This window comes from Pogoniulus pusillus, chromosome 36 (genome assembly GCF_015220805.1).
Source record: "Pogoniulus pusillus isolate bPogPus1 chromosome 36, bPogPus1.pri, whole genome shotgun sequence".
In the NCBI taxonomy this organism is placed as follows: Eukaryota; Metazoa; Chordata; class Aves; order Piciformes; family Lybiidae; genus Pogoniulus; species Pogoniulus pusillus.
Genome location: NC_087299.1, coordinates 3,233,132 through 3,247,541, shown reverse-complemented (window position 1 = coordinate 3,247,541; position 14,410 = coordinate 3,233,132). Strand labels below are relative to the sequence as shown.

Genomic DNA, 14,410 nt, shown 5'->3' with positions numbered 1-14,410 from the left:
GTGGGGCGGGGTGGGCAGTGCAAGGGGGGGTTTGTTTGCTGGCTGAAAGTGGTTACAGAGTATCTGGATCAGTGCTGGGCCCAGTCCTGTTCGATATCTTCATTGATGATCTGGAACAGGGGATTGAGTCCAGCATCAGTGAGTTTGCAGATGACACCAAGCGAGGAGCAGCTGTGGAGATGTTGGAAGGTAGCAGAGCCCTGCAGAGGGACCTGGCCAGACTGGATGGGTGGGCAGAGGCCAAGGGGATGAGATTTAACAAGGCCAAGGGCAGGGTTCTGCACTTTGGCCACAACAACCCCAAGCAGCACTACAGGCTGGGGACTGAGTGGCTGGAAAGCAGCAAGGAGGAAAGGGACCTGGGGGTACTGATAGATAGTAGCTGAAAGATGAGCCAGCAGTGTGCCCAGGTGGCCAAGAGAGCCAATGGCATCCTGGGCTGGCTCAGGAGCAGTGTGGGCAGCAGGACAAGGGAGGTTATTCTGCCCCTGTGCTCAGCACTGCTCAGGCCACCCCTGGAGTGCTGTGTCCAGGTCTGGGCTCCTGAATTGAAGAGAGATGTTGAGGTGCTGGAAGGTGTTGAGAGAAGGGCAACAAAGCTGGGGAGGGGCCTGGAACACAAACCCTGTGAGGAGAGGCTGAGGGAGCTGGGGGTGTGCAGCCTGCAGAAGAGGAGGCTCAGGGCAGAGCTCATTGCTGTCTACAATTACCTGAAGGGAGGCTGTGGCCAGGTGGGGGTGGCCTCTTCTCCCAGGCAACCAGCAATAGAACAAGGGGACACAGTCTCAAGCTGTGCCAGGGGAGGTCTAGGCTGGATATTAGGAGGAAGTTCTTCACAGAGAGAGTGATTGGCATTGGAATGGGCTGCCCAGAGAGGTGGTGGAGGCACCGTCCCTGGGGGTCTTCAAGAAAAGCCTGGCTGAGGCACTTAGTGCCATGGTCTGGTTGACTGGCTAGGGCTGGGTGCTAGGTTGGACTGGATGATCTTGGAGGTCTCTTCCAACCTGGTTGATTCTATGATTCTGTGTCATCAACAACCTGCACTCCTGGGTGAGGTGAGACAGGAAAATCTTCAGCCTGCTTCTGAATTTCTTCTCAGTTTGTTGTTAATTCTTTTGTGTTCTCCTTTTCCCCTACAGGAAGAAAACCTGGGGAACTTGATCCACGAAACAGAGTCTTTCTTCAAAACAAGAGACAAAGAATACCAAGAAACAATAGGGCAGATAGAGGTAAGGAAGGGGGATCCTGAGGATGTGAAAACATGCAGAGTGTTCTGGTCTGCTACACCCAGAGAGGGAAGCTGCAGTGCTGCATATCTAAGAACACAAAAACGTTTTCCTTGGCCATACCCCTGGGGTTGTTTCTAAATACCATTCTCTACACAGCACTGTTTTTGAGTGAGCAGGGGATCATTGCATCACTGAGGCTGGAAAAGACCTTGAAGAAGGGAGATTGAGACTGGAGATGAGGAAGAAATTCTTTCCAGTGGGAGAGGGAGACACTGGAACAGGTTGCCCAAAGAGCTTGTGGAAAAGGACCTGGGGGTGTTGGTGGCCAGCCAGCTGAACATGAGCCAGCAGTCTGCCCAGGTGGCCAAGAAGGCCAATAGCATCCTGGTCTGGATCAGAAATGGTGTGACCAGCAGGAGTAGGGAGGTGCTCATGGCCCTGTACTCAGCCTTGTGAGACCACACCTCGAGTGCTGTGTCCAGTTTGGGTCACCACAGGACAGGAGGGCCTGTCTGGATGTGTTCCTCTGTGATCTGCATTAGATAGGACTGTCCTGCTCAGGCAGGGGGGTTGGGCTGGATGATCTCCTTGGGTCCCTTCCAACCCCTGATATCCTGTGAGCCTGTGAGGGACACTGAGGTGCTGGAGCAGGTGCAGAGGAGGGCGAAGAGGCTGGGGAGAGGTCTGGCAAACATGGCCTGTGAGGAGTGGCTGAGGGAGCTGGGGGTGTTTAGTCTGGAGAAGAGGAGGCTGAGAGGGGACCTTAGTGCCCTCTACAGCTACCTAAAAGGAGGTTGCAGTGAGGCTGGAGCTGTCTCTTCTCCCCAGTTACTAATGCTAGGACAAGAGGAAATGGCCTCAAGTTGCATCAGGGGAGGTTTAGGTTGGATGTTGGAAGTTGTTTCCTGAGCAGGTGGTCAGGCACTGGCACAGGCTGCCCTGGGAGGTGGTGGAGTCACCATCCCTGGAGGTGTTTAAGAGGAGAGTGGCTGTGGTGCATGAGGGTCTGGTCTGGTGATGAAGGCTGCTGGGATGAAGGTTGGACTGGCTGATGCTGGTGGTCCTTTCCAACCACAGCAATTCACAGTGCTGAGATGTTGTGCTGAGGGATTTGGGTTAGTCAAGGACTTGTCAGTGTGAAACTAAAGATTGGATTCAAGGAGCTTGAAGGGCTTCTCCAATCTAAGGAATTCTCTGGTCCTGTGATGCCCCCTCCCTGGAAGTGTTCAAGGCCAGGTTGGATGGGGCCTTGAGCACCGTGGGCTAGAGAAAAGATGTCCCTGCCCATGGCAGGAGGTTGGATCTGGATGATCTCGAAGGTCCCTTCCAACCCAAACCATTCTGTGATTCTATGAACCTGAATTTTTGTTACTCCCTGGAATAGGGAAAACTACAGAGAGCATAAAATGGGATTCTTTGACCTGTTCTAGTGGGAGGTGTCCTTGCCTGTGGCAAGGGGCTGGAACTAGATGATCTTTGAGATCATTTCCAACCTAAACCATTCTATGATGCTCTAAATCCAACCATTAACCCAACACTACTAAACCATATCTCTCAGCACTACATCTACACAGATTTAAAATCCCTCCAGAGATGATGGCCTGTAGCTGGAGGAGAGAAAACATTCAGAACAAAGAGAATAAAACTGCACTCTTCTTCTTTTAACCCCTTTTTATCCCTTGCATATCCACCATCACACAGGGAAATGCTTTACACGACGTAGCCTTGGAGGTTGCCAGACACAACAGCTGTAGCTTCTCACTGCCTTTGCCCTGCCTAGAATAGGCTTTCATTAATTACTGGAGACAAACAAGATGCCAAGCAGCAGGGCCAAAAAAAAACCAACCCAACCCACCCCAAACAAACTCAAAGCACTTTTGAGCTCTGATTAAAACACACTCCCCAAGCTGACGAATGCATTGGCACTGTACAACACTGAGATTAAATATCACAGTCTCACAGTACCACCAGGGTTGGAAGAGACCTCACAGCTCATCAAGTCCAACCCTTTAGCACAGAGCTCAAGGCCAGACCATGGCACCAAGTGCCACGTCCAGTCCTGCCTTGAACAGCTCCAGGGACGGCGACTCCACCACCTCCCCGGGCAGCCCATTCCAGTGGCCAATGACTCTCTCAGGGAAGAACTTTCTCCTCACCTCCAGCCTAAATCTCCCCTGGCACAGCCTGAGGCTGTGTCCTCTTGTTCTGGTGCTGGCCACCTGAGAGAAGAGAGCAACCTCCTCCTGGCCACAGCCTCCCCTCAGGTAGTTGCAGACAGCAATGAAGTCTGCCCTGAGCCTCCTCTTCTCCAGGCTAACCAATCCCAGCTCCCTCAGCCTCTCCTCGTAGGGCTGTGCTCAAGGCCTCTCCCCAGCCTCGTTGCCCTTCTCTGGACACGCTCAAGCATCTCAATGTCCCTCCTAAACTGGGGGGCCCAGAACTGAACACAGCACTCAAGATGAGGTCTAACCAGTGCAGAGTACAGGGGCAGAATGACCTCCCTGCTCCTGCTGGCCACACCATTCCTGATGCAGGCCAGGATGCCACTGGCTCTCTTGGCCACCTGGGCACACTGCTGGCTCATGTTCAGGCGGGTATCAATCAGCACCCCCAGATCCCTCTCTGTCTGGCTGCTCTCAGCCACTCCCACCCCAGCCTGTATCTCTGCATGGGGTTGTTGTGGCCAAAGTGCAGCACCCTGCACTTGGAGCTATTGAACTCCATCCCCTTGGACTCTGCCCATCTGTCCAGGCAGTCAAGGTCCTGCTGCAGAGCCCTTCTGCCCTCCAACCCAGCCACATCTGCCCCCAGCTTAGTGTCATCTGCAAACTTGCTGATGAGATATGTATTGTGTGGATGTTCTGGTTTGGTTCTGGACAGCTTTAGCACCCTCACCACTGTGTAAAATCAAGTGGAGGTGGGAGAGAAGCTGCTAGCAACTCACCTTAGGCTGATTATTTCCTCTTCTTCCTTCCAGCTGGAACTGGCCACGGCCAAGAGCGACATGAATCGGCACCTTCACGAATACATGGAAATGTGCAGCATGAAAAGGGGCCTGGATGTGCAAATGGAAACCTGTAGGAGGCTTATCAAAGGTTCAGCTGACAGGTAAGAAGGTATTGCCACTCTGCCCAGGGGTGCTGCAAGAATTTGTCTTGCTCTTGTTTCTTGCCAAGTTGTTTTAAAGGCAATGGAATCACTCAGGTTGGAAAAGACTTGAGATTGTCAGGTCCAACCCTACTCTACCAAGTTCACCACTAAACCAGATCTAAATGACCTTTAAACACATCCAGGGATGCTGACTCCTTCACCTGCCTGGGCAGCCTGTTCCAATGTTTGGCCACTCTTGCAGGCAATATTTTTTCCTCCTTTCTCATCTAAACCTTCCTCTTTGCAGCTTGAGGCAATTCCCTCTTGTTGTGTCACTGATTACCTGTGAGAAGAGACCAGCACCCTCCTCTATATTGTCCTCTCAGGCAGTTGTAGAGGGCAATGAGCTCTCCCTCTTCTTCCTCAAACTAAACAGCCCCAGTTCCCTCAGCCACTTTTCATAAGACATTTCCTAAGCCCTTCCTCAGCTTTGCAATAGAATCCTAGAATGGCTCAGGTTGGAAGGGACCTCAGAGATCATCTGCTTCAACCTCCCTGCCGTGAGCAGGGACACCTCTCAGCTAGACTTGGCTGCTCAAGGTCTCATCCAACCTACCCTTAAACACCTCCAGGGACAGGACATCCACAACCCCTCTGGGCAGTCCATTCCACAGCCTCACTACCCTCACACCACACAACTCCTTCCTCAGATCCAATCTAACCCTGCTCTCCCTCAGCCTCAAACCATTCCCCCTTGTCCTGTCTCTAGACACCCTAATGAAAAATCCCTCTGCAGCCTTCCTGCAGGATCCTTTCAGCTACTGGCAGGCAGCTCTAAGATCCTCCTGGAGTCTTCTCTTCTCCAGGCTGAACATCCCCAGCTCCCTCAGCCTGTCCTCACAGCAGAGCTGCACCAACCCTTGGATCATAGAATCATAGAACCAAGCAGGTTGGAAGAGACCTCCAAGCTCATCCAGGCCAACCTAGCACCCAGCCCTATCCAGTCAACCAGACCATGGCACTAAGTGCCTCAGCCAGGCTTTGCTTGAACACCTCCAGGGACGGTGCCTCCACCACCTCCCTGGGCAGCCCATTCCAATGCCAATCACTCTCTCTGTGAAGAACTTCTTCCTAACATCCAGCCTATACCTACCCTGGCACAACTTGAGACTGTGTCCCCTTGTTCTGTTGCTGGTTGCCTGGGAGAAGAGGCCACCCCCCCACCTGGCTACAATGTCCCTTCAGGTAGTTGTAGACAGTAATAAGATCACCTCTGAGCCTCCTCTTCTCCAGGCTGCACACCCCCAGCTCCCTCAGCCTCTCCTCATAGGATTTGTGCTCCAGGCCCCTCACCAGCTTTGTTGCCCTTCTCTGGACATGTTCCAGCACCTCAACATCTCTCTTGAATTGAGGGGCCCAGAACTGGACACAGCACTCAAGGTGTGTCCTGAGCAGTGCTGAGCACAGGGGCACAAGAACCTCCCTTGTCCTGCTGCCCGCACTGCTCCTGAGCCAGCCCAGGATGCCATTGGCTCTCTTGGCCACCTGGGCACACTGCTGGCTCATCTTCAGCTTACTATCTATCAGTACCCCCAGGTCCCTTTCCTCCTGGCTGCTCTCAGCCACTCAGTCCCCAGATCATCTTTGTGGCCTCCTCTGAACTCTCACAGCTTTGTCCTTTAGAGAATCTGAATTTGTTCAGGGTCATGTAGCAGTCTTAAAAAGAACCCAGTAACAGCATGTGAGGTCATGGACACATCAGAGTCAAACAAAATGCTGCTGATGCAACAGAAGGCTGCTCAGAAGGTGGAAGGCACTAAATTAAAGATGAGAACTTGCTTAAAGCAGAACAGCAGGGCTCTGAAAGGTGGGGAGCAAAAAAGGAGGTGCCAGTCTCTTTTCAATGGTGTCCTGTGCAGGGACAAAGCATACAAAATGGAAGCCAGGAGGTTCCATCTGAATAGGAGGAGAAACTTGTTTGGTGTAAAGGTGCTGGAGCCCTGGAGCCAGGCTGCCCAGAGAGGCTGTGCAGTCTCCTTCTCTGGCCACTTTCAAGACACATTCGATGTGTTTCTGAGTGAGCCAGCAGTGTGCACCTGCAGCCCAGAGAGCCAAGCAGAGCCTGGGCTGCAGCAGCAGCAGTGTGGCCAGCAGGGCCAGGGAGGGGATTCTGCCCCTCTGCTCTGCTCTGCTGAGACCCCACCTGGAGTCCTGCATCCAGTTCTGGAGCCCCTGGGATAAGAGGGCTGTGGAGATGCTGGAGAGTGTCCAGAGCAGGGTCACAAGGATGAGCAGAGGGCTGGAGCACCTCTTGCTATGAGGACAGACTAAAAGAGCTGGGGCTGTGCAGTCTGGAGCAGAGGAGGCTCCCAGGGGACCTTCTTGTGGCCTTCCAGGACCTGAAGGGGGCTACCAAAAAGCTGGGGAGGGACTTCTGAGACTGTGAGGGAGTGGCAGGAGTGGGGGGGATGGAGCAAAGCTGGAGGTGGGGAGAGTGAGGCTGGAGGTGAGGAGGAAGTTGTTGAGCAGGAGAGTGGTGAGAGGCTGGCAGGGGTTGCCCAGGGAGGGGGTTGAGGCCCCATGGCTGGAGGTGTTTGAGGCCAGGCTGGCTGAGGCTGTGTGCAGCCTGCTCTAGGGTAGGGTGTCCCTGGGCATGGCAGGGGGTTGGAACTGGCTGCTCCTTGTGCTCCCTTCCAACCCTGACTGATTCTATGACTGATTTGCTCTGGCAGGAGCCGTTGGACTTGGACGATCTGCAGAGGTCCCTTCCAACCTCTCCCATTCTATAATTCTCTGATACTTCTTTCTGTTGTTGTTGTTTTTGTTTTGTCTGAACCTTTTTTATATCTGAATCTCCCCACAGGAATTCTCCATCTCCCAGCTCTGTAGCCAGCAGCGACTCAGGAAACACAGATGACATTCAGGATGAGTTGGACAGAGAGACGGACGTGGAGCCCATGGTCAGCTGATACGTAGCTGGAGCATTCCAGTGAAAGGGAGGACACAAGAGAAGATCAGAAAACAATAAACTCCTGGGAGGAAAGGAAAAGAAAGAAAGAAAAAGAAAGAAAAAGGAAAAGAAAGAAAGAAAAAGAAAGAAAAAGGAAAAGAAAGAAAGAAAAAGAAAGAAAGAAAAAGAAAGAAAGGAAAAGAAAGAAAGGAAAAGAAAGAAAGAAAAAGAAAGAAAGAAAAAGAAAGAAAGAAAAAGAAAGAAACAAAACGAAAGAAAGAAAGAAAGAAAGAAAGAAAGAAAGAAAGAAAGAAAGAAAGAAAGAAAGAAAGAAAGAAAGAAAGAAAGAAAGAAAGAAAAGAAAAGAAAGCAAAACCACAAGAAAAAAGACTTGAGAAGTCCTTGCACAGGGTTCCTAAGGACTCATTCCTCCAAGCATCCCCACCCCACCCAAGGATTGGTGCTGTAAATTTCTATTGTTCTACAAATCATAACTGCAGAGTCCTGTAAGAAAACCGTGGTGGTTTAATTGTGCCTTTGCCCCAGGCTGAGCCAATTTGAGCTCCAGTGAAATATTAATAGCAAGTGGTTATATATATATATATATATATAATAATATATATATATATATATATATGACTTAAATGTAACCTGGTAGCAGCAGAGAATGGTGCTGCAAAAAGCTTTGGGTACTTCAATAAGCTGCTGGGTTTTATTGATCTGCTGCACTGATTGGCAAAAGGCAGAGTGGCCAAAGGAAAAGCCAACCCCATCGTGGTGTAAGTAACAATTGGCAACGTCTGGCTCAACCCAGAATGGCTCCAAATGGAACTGTTCAAACGTTGGGATTTGACAGCAGGTTCACAGCCAGCCTTTTTTGTTAGGATTAAAATAATCCAAGGGATTTCTTCATCTTTCTAGGTGAAGGAATTTAGAAGTAGGTCCAAGCTTTCTGCTAAACTCCAGGATCTGAAGCAGCAGGTCTCAGCTTGGTGGCAAAGCAGGTGGCCAAAGAAGTGGGTTCAAGTGGGGTGGGACTATCACTGATAAACTACTATGCAAAAACAAACAAACAAACAAAAAAAAAGCTGGCCTTATTTCTATGGAATGTTTGGTCCCTGTTGGGCTACACTTAGCTGGTGGGGAAAGGAAAGCTAAAAACCACTTCTGCACTTGGTAGTTCTCTGTAGAGCTTCCTTTGAGGAGGAATATTGTCTCGTGATGCCTTTGTTTCCAGTGATTGGATGAAGAGGGCAATCAGCCCTTCTGTCTCTGTCTTGTTCTGTGTTTTCCTCTTCCTCCTTTCAGGTTTGTTGGGGTTTTATTTAACTTTAAACCGTGGTGGTTGCAGATTTTACTTTGCTGGCAGGGAGGTGGCTCCGTTTTATGCTGCTTTCATGAGGTTTAGAGTAGGATGGGTGAAGCATCAGGACAAAGTGACATGTGATGGTTTAGATGGAGGCTTGAGATGTGAGACTGGGTTGAGTTGCAGAGCTCTGTTCTTCAGTCATGCTGCACGTTGGGAAATCCTGTCATCCTTCTTAGGAGGAAGATGAATCCCAAGCTGCCCTAGAACTGGGGGAGAACAACCATGTGCTTTCTCTGTGAGGCTTTGTCGAGTTTGAAACACAGGAGAAAGCAGCATCCAAAGTCAAATCACTTGGTGGTGTTTGAGGAACCTCTGGCATCACCATCAAGCTGTTTGTGGTCGTTAATGGGAATTGTAGCACCTCAGCCAGGTAAAAACAGGGTATAAACCTCAGCCAAGAATGTGGTTGGTTGGTTTTGGTTTAGACCAAGCCTGAAAGTGTAGCTAATCCTGCCTGAAGGTTGACTGTGTAGTTCACTGGCAGCTGCAAGACTCAGAGCAAATACCAAATGTGGTTTTCATTCTATTTTTGTTCTGCCAGGAAGCTTCAAAACTCCTTTGTAGGAGCAGTGCTAGGACTGGGCAGGGAAACACCTGATGGAAGCTCCCTCTCAGTCTTGTGTGAAGGTAAAGCTGGGCAATCTTTTTTAGCTTCCCTAAGTATTGTTTCCAAGCCTTTTATGGATTGATCTGAACTCAGTAAGCATCCAGCCAGGAGGGATCACTGTTGCTATGTCCAGAGAGATCACAAGTGGCTGAGCAAACAGCATGTTCCTGGGCAGTGATGTAGAGGAGCAAGGTCTCAGAGGGCTTCTGCTTGCACTTAGACCTGTGGTTTACAGGGATGGCTGCTCCATTTGAGTGTCCTGGTTTGCTGCCTGGAGTTTTGTTACTCTTTGGACCCATCTCCTGCTTGGTGCTTTTAGGCCACATCAATCAAAGCAGGCTCCCTGGGTGTTTCAGAACAGGGAGGGAGGAGCAGGATGATCCATCTGGATCCACAGTATGGAAGCCACAATCCACAATGGATGGCTTCTGTCCCAGTAAATAGATCCAAGGGTATTCTTGAGGTTTCCTCACTGATAGAAATCTTTGGTGCAGGTACTCAGTAGTGTATCTACCAACTTCTTGGTTCCTGTGGTGTGGGTTAGGGCCTCTTGCAAAGCCTGGTTCATCATGTCAATGTAGATAACTTCTCTCTGGAAGAGAAACTTTATGCCACAGTGCTCATTTCTAGTATCTCTTAGGTGGCCCAAGTGGTAAATCTGCTAAGGCTGCAAGTTAGGGGTGGGGTAGGGGCAGAAAAAGAGGTATTTTTGGTGGAGGGGGCTGGGGCTGCATGTTTTCAATCAAGTACTCTTTAAGGTTTTTGAGCCTGTTACCAAACTTCAGCTGCTAATAAGGAGTTTCTCACGAGGCTGAGAAATCATTTGCCAAAGCTGGATGCCTGTGATGCTTTAGTGACTCTGGTGGAGGTGTTTGTTGTTAAGCATTCTCCTTGCACTGGGCAAACAGCCTCGTTGGAGACTGTTGGCCAGCTCTCCTCAGCTGGGAAATGCTCTCTGAGACTGGAGAAGTGCAGAGATTTTAACAGCTGTCCAGCTTAGCAGCTCTGTTGTCTGAGAAATGTTTGTTTGTTGGGGGGGGGGGGTGTCTTTTTTTTTTTTCCCCTTTAAAATTCATTGTCCTAGAAGGGGGGAGAAAAAAAAAAGCTGGCTTGGAAACTAGTAGTTGGAAGCAATATCCTCAGTTTGAGGGTGAGAGGCAAGTGAGGAAGCAGTAATGGAGCTGTTGAAACGAGCTGGAACCTCTGGTTTATCTCCTAGCCATAATTATGAGGAGCATCTATTCTGAGGGCTGGTTAAGTGTGAGGGATGTGGGTCTAGAGTAGAGATGTCATGTGTATGGTGGTGATGTGTATGACAGTAAGTCACCATGGTGGTTGGTGTCTGTTTTGTATAACCATATGTAATCCATTTATAAAGAAGCAAAAAAGGTCTTTGCAGGCTTGGGATTTGGGGGGGGGGGGGGGGGGGGTCCTTTCTTTTAGGCTATGGTCGACCTTTCAGGAGTTAACAAGGGGTTGCTCTTTGGATTCCAGTTTCCCAAGGAGGTCTTTTAGTTTAGTTGCAGAGCAATGCTGCTGATGTGGCCCTGTTGGTCTGTAGAAACCAGATCAAAAACTTGCCAGAAACAAAACCTGGTGAAAATGCTGGAAATGATTTTGATGACCTCTTGCTTTTTTTGGGGTTTGGGTCGCCTTTGTAAAGCTGTAAATACTTTATTTGGGTGGGGTTGGGGTTTTTTTTGGTTTCCTATTCTTACTGAGGTGTCATATTGACACTTTTTTACACTATAACAATCAGAAAAAAATACTCCCTAATGTTCCAGAGTTGTTATATTTTTTTTTTAAGGGGGATTTCAAGGAAGCAAAATTGTTTGGTGTAGGTTTTTGTTTGTTCTGCTCCTTGGTGGCATCATGAACAGCTTCCACTTCCTACAGTGGGTTTGTACAGAAGCAAAACTAACCTTTTCAATGGCTTTTGTGGCTGCATGATGGTCAACAGATGTCCAAAGAATAATGTGGTACAACCATTTCTTCTTCTTGTTTTCAATGACTTAGTGATGATGGGATGAGATTTAGCAAGGCTCAGTGCAGGGTTCTGCACTTGGCCACAACAAGCCCAAGCAGCAATACAGGCTGGGGACAGAGTGGCTGAGAGCAGCCAGGCAGAGAGGGACCTGCCTGGGGGTGCTGGGAGAGAGGAGCTGCAGAGGAGGCAGCAGTGCCCAGGTGGGCAGCAGAGCCAATGGCATCCTGGGCTGGCTCAGGAGCAGTGTGGGCAGCAGGACAAGGGAGGTTCTTGTGCCCCTGTGCTCAGCACTGCTCAGGCCACCCCTGGAGTGCTGTGTCCAGTTGTGGGCTCCTGAATTGCAGAGAGATGTTGAGGTGCTGGAAGGTGTTTGGAGAAGGGCAGCAAGGCTGGGGAGGGGCCTGGAGCACAGCCCTGTGAGGAGAGGCTGAGGGAGCTGGGGGGGTGCAGCCTGCAGCAGAGGAGGCTCAGGGCAGAGCTCATTGCTGTCTGCAGCTGCCTGCAGGGAGGCTGTAGCCAGGTGGGGTTGGGCTCTGCTGCCAGGCAGCCAGGGACAGAAGAAGGGGCCCCAGGCTGAAGCTGTGTCAGGGCAGGTTGAGGCTGGCTGTTGTTAGGAAGTTGTTGTGAGAGAGAGTGATTGGCATTGGAATGGGCTGCCCAGGGAGGTGGTGGAGTCTGTGTGGCTGGAGGTGTTGCAGCCAAGGCTGGCTGGGGCACTGAGTGCCAGGGTCTGGTTGGTTGGGCAGGGCTGGGTGCTAGGTTGGGCTGGCTGAGCTTGGAGCTCTCTGCCAACTCTCTTGACTCTCTGATGGTATTAGCTCACACGAAGAGAAAGCAAAATTCTTTAAACACAAGAAGTGTTTTTGGGGGGCAGTGGATGTAATGAAAGAACAAAAGTCATTAAGCTAAATGTGTAACCTGGTTATAAAAACACAGCACATAGTCTTGTTTTTTTCTCAGAAGTTTTGAAAGTGCCAACAGAATTCTGTTGGCAAATGCAATTTGTTTTCCCTCCTAAAGGATCCTTCTGCTCTGGGTGGGGACTCAGTTGTCAGTCGGTTTCAAGCCACCATGCAGACACAATAGGACAGGTACGGCTGTGAAGCACTCACCCACAGCATCCCCGGAGCAAGAATGGGAAAGCTGAGCAGGTTAAGAGCTTTTCTGCCCTTGCAGAAGTATTGCTGATCCCTGGCTGTGATTTTTTTTTTCCTCCCCCTGATGGTGAAGCATTCTGCTGGAGTAGGCAAACTTCCATTTGCTTCCCTAAATCCCAAGGGTATGAGGTTTGTGTTCTCCTTGATTGGAAGCTAAATCGTCAACAGCGGAATAAATTGGGATGGACTTGATAAACCAAAAGAACAGATCAGAATCGTGCCTGAACATAGATGTAAAGCTGCTAATGTGAGATGTTTTTATTGCATAACCATTCCTGCCAGCAGAAAGAACCAAGTGGGGTCAAGCAGCCTGAGGTTGGCTGAGGAAAGGCTCCGGCCATCAGTGGGTGCTCACAGCCGTGCGGTCTCCGTAAAGCAGCTATTTCCTTCCTCCTGTTTCTCTTGGCTCTGGAAAAAGGTGGAAGAATGTTTGTGTTGGAGCATGTGAGGAAGGAAACTGCACTACTTGGGAAGTCTCAGATTGTGTTTCCCGTTTGAGAGTGCTCCACTGCAGGGCTGGATGTTTAACCGGCGATTTCTGCCAGCAAGCTTCAGAACTGAAAGTGCATCCCTGGGGTAGCAACACCCTGAGAGAGGATCTAACACCTCTTGCTTCAGTGTTCTTTTGCACTGAGCCCCAGGGCATGGTTTCAGGGTCACACACAGGACTTGAAGCATCTTTGCCTTCTGTCTTGTCACCCAAACGCTTGCTTTTTGGAAGGTTTTAGCAGAACCTCCCTTGGAGCAGTCTGAAATGAGAACTCCCCAACCCAAGGCCACACGGTAGTGTCCTGCTGCTCAATCCTGCTGGCTTTGGAGGTGAGCTAGAAACACTACCTGCCAAATTCTTAACTCAATCTCTTGCCAACCCCTTTGTGAAGAGGGGAGCACTGAAGGCTTGAACCCAAGCGTTTGGCAGAGCAGGGATGGAACACTTGATCAATTCCTTTCTGTCTGGTTTGATTTGTGTGTGTAGTTCAGTGTCTTAAGACCCTTCCACGTTTGTGGGAGCCTTTCAAAGCTTCTCTTTTGAAGAAGCAACAAATGATGTTTCAGAAGTGGGTGTTTGATGCTTCTAGAAATCACCATTCCCTCCTAATTTGAGGCACTCCAACAGAGGAGCACTTTTGTAAGCAAAAGCTACGCTTGGAGGTCTGCCTGGCTCCATTTTTTTTGGAGGAAATCAGGATGTAAATGCTTCAAACAGCCCCTGGGGTGACTTCAAAAACCTGTGTCCTTTCCATGGCAGAACCACCCCAGCACCACAAACCCAAGGCCCTGTGAGTTTGTGGGAAGCCCCAAACTGACAATCCCCTGCACAATATAACACTGTTTTTTCCATCCCCCCTCACCCTGAAATCCTCCTATTTCTATTTAGGGAGGGCTGAAGATGATTAAAAGCTCACTTCTTGTGCAATGTGGTTTCACCAACAGCAATTCACAAGCAATTTAGTCCTCAGAACACCTTAACCTGCGGCTAAAGTGTGCACATATGCAAGGTTCTGCCAAAACTCAAAGAGAAAAATGAATAAAAGGAATATTTATTATTTAATGTGTTTAAGTGGAGGGTATTGATGACTCTTTTTTTTTTTCCCCCCCATGCTGTGTCACTTCTTGTCAGTTCCTCTTAGGTCACATTGAGGGGTTGGACTCGATGATCTCCTCTGGTCCCTTCCAACCCTGTGATGTTAAGAATTTCTTTTGTACACATCCAAACAGACTACTGATCAGTGTGGAAACGAACCTGTTTACTGTAAGGTTGTAAATATTGTGCTTTGTATTCTGTATATTAGCTTCTTTTAATGACAACAAAAAAAAAACCCAACCCCAAACCCCAATGAACTGCTGATGGAAGTCGGTGAGGAAAGGACGAAGGCTTGAACCGGCTCCCCGGGATGCAAATTGATTCCCTCTGTGGCTGCAAGTCCATCCTAGGGAATTTCCAAGCAGACCCAAATGGTACAGGCACTCGAGGTGGATTGGTTGGGTTTTGTTTTTTTTTTGGACCATCAAAGGCTTCA

General features: G+C 49.6%; 1 protein-coding gene across 3 annotated transcripts in view; it reads left to right on the top strand.

Annotated features, from left to right (window-relative positions):
* IFFO2 (intermediate filament family orphan 2) overlaps positions 1-7,402 on the top strand; it is a 69,099-nt gene extending 61,697 nt beyond the window's left edge. For 2 of the 3 annotated variants that reach the window (XM_064171954.1, XM_064171951.1), the window contains 3 exons: positions 1,140-1,229; positions 4,207-4,337; positions 7,183-7,402. In XM_064171954.1, coding sequence (XP_064028024.1) covers positions 1,140-1,229; positions 4,207-4,337; positions 7,183-7,288 — 327 coding nt within the window. In that variant the 3' untranslated portion in view covers positions 7,289-7,402. The remainder of the gene's footprint in view (positions 1-1,139; positions 1,230-4,206; positions 4,338-7,182) is intronic. The other variant, XM_064171953.1, reaches the window with a different exon arrangement.
* The last annotated feature ends 7,008 nt before the right edge of the window (positions 7,403-14,410 follow it).